The sequence below is a fragment of the Salmo salar genome, chromosome ssa15, assembly GCF_905237065.1.
Source record: "Salmo salar chromosome ssa15, Ssal_v3.1, whole genome shotgun sequence".
Lineage (NCBI taxonomy): Eukaryota > Metazoa > Chordata > Actinopteri > Salmoniformes > Salmonidae > Salmo > Salmo salar.
In genome coordinates, this window is record NC_059456.1 from 11,927,388 (window position 1) to 11,936,077 (window position 8,690).

At 43.7% G+C, this 8,690-nt stretch overlaps 1 protein-coding gene across 1 annotated transcript; it reads left to right on the top strand.

Annotated features, from left to right (window-relative positions):
• Nucleotides 1-1,474: 1,474 nt before the first annotated feature.
• Nucleotides 1,475-5,913, top strand: LOC106570979 (doublesex- and mab-3-related transcription factor 2). The gene is made up of 4 exons (XM_014143592.2): nucleotides 1,475-1,695; nucleotides 1,908-2,361; nucleotides 2,915-3,017; nucleotides 4,165-5,913. Exons 2-4 carry the CDS (start codon nucleotides 1,999-2,001, stop codon nucleotides 5,391-5,393), a joined length of 1,695 nt encoding a protein of 564 aa, XP_013999067.2. The 5' UTR covers nucleotides 1,475-1,695; nucleotides 1,908-1,998; the 3' UTR covers nucleotides 5,394-5,913.
• The last annotated feature ends 2,777 nt before the right edge of the window (nucleotides 5,914-8,690 follow it).

Consider the following 8,690-nt stretch of genomic DNA (forward strand, 5'->3'; position numbering starts at 1 on the left):
TTTGGTCCGGTCAACATTGTTCTTATTGTCCGGTGTCACTTTACGCGGCACGGCTCCCTAACCTATTGGTTGTCAAGAGGGATAACCTCTACATTCCTAGGATGTCACATTTACATCGCACTTATTGAAACACCAGTCTGTTGATCTATAGCTGACATTCTGGAGATTTCTTTTCATGTCGCAGTATGTGTATCATAACTAACTCCCCAGTCTGTCGGTCTGTCGGTCGGTGCAGACAGACAGGCAGGCAGTGAGAGTTGTGTTTTGTATTATCTAGTCCCGCATGCTGACAATGTGTTTTCACAGAGGCGTTTGTTGTGTCAACTTTCTAATCAGCCCAATCTGTACTGTGTCACTTTGTCTCACTAACTCCAGCTGCTCACTCTGACTGGGAAGTGATTAGGTAATGTAACAACCAACTAGGCTACCGGCTAACTTCCCAGTCTATAGGCACCTCAATAGCAGCTATAGTAGGCCTGTCGGTGCTTTAATAAAAACATGTTAGGCCTATAAGAATGTCATAAAATGATATGAGAAACCAAGATTTTATAATCTAAAATAAAGAGGCTGCATGAAGGCCTAATTCGGCCTACTGCATGACAAAAAGTACAAAGCCTCTGGGATAGTTTAGTCGTATCTTGCAGCTGATTATAATATTATTGACTATTATTTTGAGTAATATTTTAATACTAACTAGATCTTCAAAGCCACCTTGAAATTCTCAATATGTTGTTATCTAAATTTGAATACAAATGAAAAGCCATTTTTTTGTCTTTGCCTGCAAATTTGATTAGCATTATTAAGAGGCCTAAACAAATATACAACATAAACAACACATCGAACAAAATGCATGCATATTATAGACGATAACCAACTAAAAGCCCAATATCTAAAAATACCATAGGCCTATTATTATATGAAAGCCTAAATGCTATTGACTAATTTAGAATTGAATAGGGCCTAATTGGGATTTCTTCCCAAAACAGCAATACTAGTTCATCAAAAGGCGAACGAAACTGACATTTATATCCTTCCCTGTGGCTCAGTTGGTAGAGCATGGTGTTTGCAACGCCAGGGTTGTGGGTTCGATTCCCACGGGGGGCCAGTACAAAAAAAGTCAAATGCATGAGATTAAATGTATGTATTCACTACTCTAAATCGCTCTGGATAAGAGCGTCTGCTAAATGACTAAAATGTTGTATTTTCTGTCAGGCAAAAGTTCTTCCCGTGTATCAGGTGATAGTGGATCTTACCATAGAATTAGTCCTAGACTATAGTATAGGCCATCATTACATCACGAGGCCACCTAAATCTCTCTCTCTGCTCCTCAATATGTTGAATAATCATTTCCTCGTTCTGTTTAGATTGTAACTGCACTCCGTTACAAACGTTTCCATTGAGAAAGAAAACGTCCCGGAACAGCCAATCGGTTCGGTTGGGTTGAAAACGAGCCAATCACGTTTAAATCCGCGCGCACCCAAATAGGGGTGGCGTTCTGGCTCGAGCCTCGGAGAGAACCGTGACAGACCGGTTCAGGACACGTCGGGACGTCTCTGTATTGAAGAATAATTAAGCAGCGGTGTCTGTCAGTGCTGTTCCTCAGTTCAGAGCTCACTGACTAGAGACAAACTGCAATGAGGAGTGGATGGATGCTGCAAGACCGTTTACATCTGTTCTGGAGGAGCCTGCATTGAGGTAATGCTTTACTCATTTATGTAACTCGTTTTCGACACGTCATAGATTGGAGGGAATACACGTATATTTCTCATTTATATGTTTATTGGTCATTTATTAAACTAGCATCTATGACGACACTGGCATATTTGAAACATTTTTCCATAGGACTTTTAGAGGTTGCCCGCAAGGATATAATGACAGATAAAATGGGATCATTATTTTCATTTCAGATTGTACTGACTGCAGTGAGGCAACCGTCGCTTGAGCCAGAATTTGGAAAGAGTACATTAGGTACGAGGCACCGGGAGACAGGCGGCAGATATGATGAAGGATATGTCCGGTCCGGAGTTTGAGATCGACGTGGAAAGTCTGGAGACCGAGAGCGACGACCAGGACCGTTCGGACTACAGCTCATCTCTTCCCGGCGCAGGGTACGACGAGCCGGGGGCCAAGGGAGATGACAAGCCGCCGGGGACCACCAGCCCCGGGAACTGCGAACCGAGGAAGCTGAGCCGGACGCCGAAGTGTGCCCGCTGCAGGAACCACGGTGTGGTGTCGTGTCTGAAGGGGCATAAGCGGTTCTGCCGCTGGAGGGACTGCCAGTGTGCCAACTGTCTTCTGGTGGTGGAGAGACAGCGGGTCATGGCGGCTCAAGTGGCACTACGGAGACAACAAGCTACAGAGGTGTGTGTGGACCTTTCTAAAGTCGTGTACATTACTATTATAAGGTGTGTGTGTTTTCGATTATTCGAGAGGGTGTAAAACTCCTTAGTTTCACCAGGATTTTTGGGGGGGTAACAATGTTGGCAGTACTGTAGATCTCGATTTTCTTCATTGTAATTTTTTGTTTTCTTTTCTTCAACTAGACAAATGTTGACATGTTCCTTAGTTTGTCTGTTTGACATTGAAATGATACGGACTGAGAGAGAAGTAGCACATTGTAATAAATACTATTTTTTAATGATCAAGTTTAGTTTTAGTTTATAAAGTTTATTTTATTTATTTTCACACCAATCAAAGTAACCTGTGGAGATGATAAACTCAGAATGGACTTACAGGAAACCTTACCATCATTTAAATCGTAAATGCACATCACTAATTATAAGTACATGAAAATACATCTTTGTATTACTTTAAAAAAAAATGGGAGTGGTATTAAATAATAATTTGAAAACACCATAATATGGCCTCTGAAATAATGATTCGATTTAATTAATTTGTTCTGTAATTTTATCAGGATAAAAAGGGAATTTCTGGGAAGCAGATTCCAGCAGAGAGAAGAGCTCTTTACCAGAGACACATCAGACCATCAACCATGCTGGCTAAGAGCATTCTGGAAGGTAAGGCGGTTCTATTATATTATATTCTATTCTATTGTTAGGTAAGGCAGTTCTATTCTATTCTATTCTATTCTATTGTTAGGTAAGGCGGTTGTATTATATTCTAGTCTATTCTATTCGATTCTATTCTATTGTTAAGGCAGTCTGTCCTTTTTACTGGTAATGGTGTTACTGAATCAACTGGTGTTGTAGCCTATTTATCATCCCCTCACCTCTATTAATACATAATGATAATCTCTATCACTCTATTATCTCCTCTCCTCCATTAATACATAATGATCATCTCTATCACCCTATCATCTCCTCTCCTCCATTAATACATAATGATCATCTCTATCACTCTATCATCTCCTCCATTAATACATAATGATCATCTCTATCACTCTATCATCTCCTCTCCTCCATTAATACATAATGATAATCTCTATCACTCTATCATCTCCTCCATTAATACATAATGATCATCTCTATCATCTCCTCTCCTCTATTAATACATAATGATCATCTCTATCACTCTATCATCTCCTCTCCTCCATTAATACATAATGATAATCTCTGTTATAATGATTTTCCTTCATCTTTCTCTTCTCTGTTATAATGATGTTTCTTCATCTTTCTCTTCTCTTTCTTTCTTGTAGTGTTTCTTGGATTTCTGTCCCTTTCCGTTTCAATTAAGCCACCTCCTCATTGCTCTGTGGACAGTTTAACTTCCGTAAGCACAGACCTGTTATGATATCCTTATTTTCTAGGTTTCAAATAAAACTTAGTGGGCACAATACAATTGTAGATAAAAAAAGAAAACATTTTAGTCTAGCTAAATGAATACTTACTAGTATACTAGTGTAGGTCAACCGAGCGCCAGACATGTGAAAGGACATTTGTTAAATGTCTAAACTATTGATAAACCTTGATGATTCAATATGCCTAACTCCAGAATGTAACCTTGATATCATTTAATTCACTGCAATTAACACATCAAGTATACTTCACTAGTTACTTCATAACTGAACCAAAACATCAAGTCTAGTCCAGAATTAAATAGAATAGCATATTATATAGTATTATATTAGTATTATATAGTATTATATTAGTATGATATAGTATCTCTATGTTGTCTAACCTCCTCCCCTGTCCTGTCTCCTCTCAGGGTACCGTCCGGTGCAGGGTGACCCGTACATGGGGGCCAGCCCCCCCCTCCCACCTCCCCTCAGCGACAGGATGAGGAAGAGGAGAGCGTTTGCTGACAAAGAGCTGGAGAGTGTCATGCTGGAGAGAGAGTACAAGGAGAGAGAGCTGCTAGAACCTTCCCAGGCTGCTACAGCCTCTCTGCTCTTCCCCAACAGTCTGGTCCGCCATGCTGCGGAGTACAAGTCCTACAAGACGGCCTACTCAGCCTCCGCCCCGGAGGAGCCTCACCACAACAACAAGGACCTCTGTCACTTCCTGTCGCCCAGCTGTGTGGACCTCTCCCTGCAGTACTCCGCCGGCACCGGCAACATGGAGCTCATCTCCTCCAATGTCTCCGTGGCGACCACCTACCGCCAGTATCCTCTGACCTCTCCGCTGACCTCTTCGCGGGGGTTCATGGTGTGGCCGCGTGGCCCCTCCCTTCTGTACCAGCAGTGCCTGCTCAATGCCACGGCCGTCCAGAACATGAAGCCAGGTGCGGCCTGGGAGCCCAGAATGATGGCCGCCGCCGCAGAGAGCCTGCCGTCCGACCTCGACGCCATGGCAACCGCCACCCCCACCTCGGCCACCAAGCTGAAGGGTTTGAGATTTGCGGCGGGCCTCCCCGAGGGTTCTGAACCCCAGCTGCAGGATGGCCCCGCACAGTCCCCTCTCACCCAGGGGGGGCACTGCAAACGATCAGCCTTCTCTCCGCCAAAGGGAGGCTTCGGACAGGCCTTCCCCCCTAGTACACCTCACCTCCAACCTCACTCCCAGCCTCACCCTTACCCCCCTAGCCACGAACATGTCGTGAACAAGCTGAGCAAGGACAGTGCCAAACACACACTATCCATGAAGCTCAACTCCTTTCATTCACTCATCCAGCAGACACTGAGTGAGAAGGCTAGGGACGGGGCTGGAGAGCAAGAGAGGGCCGGGGCTGAGGTAGGAGCTGGGGCTGGGGAGAGAGCTGGGACCGGGGTCGAGCTCCGGGGCCCCTACTGTAAAGAACTGCTGGAGGAAGCAGCCAGAAAGTACCGTGAAGGACCTTCTAAGGACTTCTACAGTTTCAAAGATTCTGATAGATACAGCAAGGAGTTGCTGACTACGTCAGCTGGGACCAAGGTGGTGTCCGGCGAGTCCCTGTCCTTCTCTGTCGAGGCCATTCTGAAGAGACCGTCACCTGCTATGAACAGGGCTTCACAGTAATAACAGTCATGTCTATCTGATGAACAGGGACCAAAAACCTACCTGGTAATTTGTGATACCTTGGCCCATTTTTCTGCTTTGAGGTCTCCGTTATTGGCTAAATAATTACTATTTTGCACAAACCCTGAATTTAGACTGGCCCACTCGTCTACAGATGGACCAACCATTTGCCGAACTACCCTGTGGACAATCCGTTTCTCACATGGGCGGGCACACACACACACACACACACACACACACACACACACACACACACACACACACACACACACACACACACACACACACACACACACACACACACACACACACACACACAATTAGATGCATGTGTCTGACAGTGTGCTTGCTGTTGTAATAACTCTCAGTACAGAAACACTTCAACCAGTAATGGACGTGTTTATATGGATGTTATATTTTATACCAGCATAAATGTAAATCTCTTTATGGTGTAGAGTATTTAAATGTATCACTTTAAATGTTGCCATGTAATGTGTCAATAAACTTTATAAAGAGTCAACCCCCTGTTGTATCAGGTTTGTTTTGTTATTATATAGTGTGGTAACATTACATTTGATTTAATTTAACCCTGTTGTAGTGGTCTGGGTGTAGCTGGCGCAGAGGAGTCAGGCGCAGGGCAGCAGAGTAACACAAGTAACTTTACTCAAATATTCCAATAACATGTCGTAATACCGAGCCCACAATAACGGACCGAACATACATAAAATATTCACGCACAAAAACCATGGGGGAAAACAGAGGGTTAAATAATGAACATGTAATTGGGGAATTGAAACCAGGTGTGTAAAAAAAAAAAGACAAAACAAATGGAAAATGAAAAGCGGATCGGCGTTGGCTAGAAGGCCGGTGACGTCGACCGCCGAACGAACAAGGAGAGGGACCGACTCCGGCGGAAGTCGTGACACCAATTGAGTTATCACTTAACACTAATTTGATTTATTAACACTATTGTTACATTAAATTATGTATGTCTTATGATTTAAAAAAATTATTGTTATGGCCTTAAAGTGTGAACAGTCACAAGAGCTGAACGTAAAATAATATATGAATACGATGAGGTTTTCTATATGAACAGAAAACTACTGCGTGTAATTGGCATGCTGACAGCAGGAATATCCACCAGAGCTGTCGCCAGAGAATGTAATGTTAATTCCTCTACCATAAGCCGCCTCTCAACATCGTTTTAGAGAATTAGGGTTTACGTTCAACCGGTCTCACAACCGCAGACCACGTGTAACCACGCCATCCCAGGACCTCCACATCCAGACCAGCCGCCCGGATAGCTGATGAAACTGTGGGTTTCCACAATCCAATAATTTCTGTATAAACTGTCAAAAACCATCTCAGGGAAGCTCATCTGCATGCTCGTCGTTCCTCACCAGGGTCTTGACCTGCCTGCAGTTCGGCGTTGTAACCGACTTCAGTGGGCAAATACTCACCTTTGATGACCACTGGCATGCTGGAGAAGTCTACTCTTCACGGATGAATCCCAGTTTCAACTGTACCGGGTAGATGGCAGACGTCATGTGAGTGAGCGGTTTGCTGATGTCAACGTTGTGAAAAGAGTTTCCCATGGTGGCGGTGGGGTTATGGTATGGGTAGACATAAGCTACGGGCAACGAACACAATTGCATTTTGGTGATGGCAATTTGAAATCACAGAGATACTGTGATGAGATCCTGAGGCCCATTGTTGTGCCATTCATCCACTACCATCACCTCATGTTTCAGCATGATAATGCACAGCCCCGTGTTGCAAGGATCTGTACACAATTCCAGGAAGCTGAAAATGTCCCAGTTCTTCCATGGCCTGCATACTCACCAGACATGTCACCCATTGAGCATGTTTGGGATGCTCTGGATTGACGTGTGTGACAGCATGTTCTCGCCAATATCCAGAAACTTAGCACAGCCATTGAAGAGGAGTGGGGCAACATTCCACAGGCCACAAATCAACAGCCTGATCAACTCTATGTGAAGGAGATGTGTCGCGCTGCATGAGACAAATGGTGGTCAGACCAGATACTGATTGGTTTTCTAATCCACGCCCCTACTTTTTTTTAAAGGTATCTGTGACCAACAGATGAATATCTGTATTCCCAGTCATGTGAAATCCATAGAATAGGGCCTAATTCATTAATTTCAGTTGACTGATTTCCTTTTATGAACTGTAACTCAGTAAAATCTTTGAAAGTATTGCATGTTGCGTTTATATTTTTATTCAGTGAAAATGTTTGATGATGTCATTGTTTGTGTTTATTTTGTGAAGTGTATAGTTCTTTTTATTATACATTTTTTATATGAAACTTTATATTGTGAACCAGCATTTAGAGCTTGGCCTTTAGCCAATGACACTGTTAGCTTGGCCTTTAATCAATGACACTGTTAGCTTGGCCTTTAGCCAATGACACTGTTAGCTTGGCCTTTAGCCAATGACACTGTTAGCTTGGCCTTTAATCAATGACACTGTTAGCTTGGCCTTTAGCCAATGACACTGTTAGCTTGGCCTTTAGCCAAAGACACTGTTAGCTTGGCCTTTAGTCAATGACACTGTTAGCTTGGCCGGTAATCAATGACACTGTTAGCTTGGCCTTTAGCCAATGACACTGTTAGCTTTGTCTTTAGCCAATGACACTGTTAGCTTGGCCTTTAATCAATGACACTGTTAGCTTGGCCTTTAGCCAATGACACTGTTAGCTTGGCCTTTAGTCAATGACACTGTTAGCTTGGCCGGTAATCAATGACACTGTTAGCTTGGCCTTTAGCCAATGACACTGTTAGCTTGGCCTTTAGCCAATGACACTGTTAGCTTGGCCGGTAATCAATGACGCCTTTAGCTTGGCCGGTAATCAATGACACCTTTAGCTTGGCCGGTAATCAATGACACCTTTAGCTTGGCTGGTAATCAATGACGCCTTTAGCTTGGCCGGTAATCAATGACACCTTTAGCTTGGCTGGTAATCAATGACGCCTTTAGCTTGGCCGGTAATCAATGACGCCTTTAGCTTGGCCGGTAATCAATGTCACCTTTAGCTTGGCCGGTAATCAAAGACACCTTTAGCTTGGCCGGTAATCAAAGACACCTTTAGCTTGGCCGGTAATCAATGACACCTTTAGCTTGGCCGGTAATCAATGTCACCTTTAGCTTGGCCGGTAATCAAAGACACCTTTAGCTTGGCCGGTAATCAAAGACACCTTTAGCTTGGCCGGTAATCAAAGACACCTTTAGCTTGGCCGGTAATCAATGACACCTTTAGCTTGGCCGGTAATCAATGAC

What these genes read in the sequence shown, in the direction of transcription:
- LOC106570979 (XM_014143592.2), top strand. Translation starts at nt 1,999, where the DNA reads ATGATGAAGGATATGTCCGGTCCGGAGTTTGAGATCGACGTGGAAAGT. An exon ending in GGAGACAACAAGCTACAGAG is followed by an intron (nt 2,362 to 2,914) that starts GTGTGTGTGGAC and finishes TAATTTTATCAG; the next exon opens with GATAAAAAGGGAATTTCTGG. An exon ending in GGCTAAGAGCATTCTGGAAG is followed by an intron (nt 3,018 to 4,164) that starts GTAAGGCGGTTC and finishes GTCTCCTCTCAG; the next exon opens with GGTACCGTCCGGTGCAGGGT.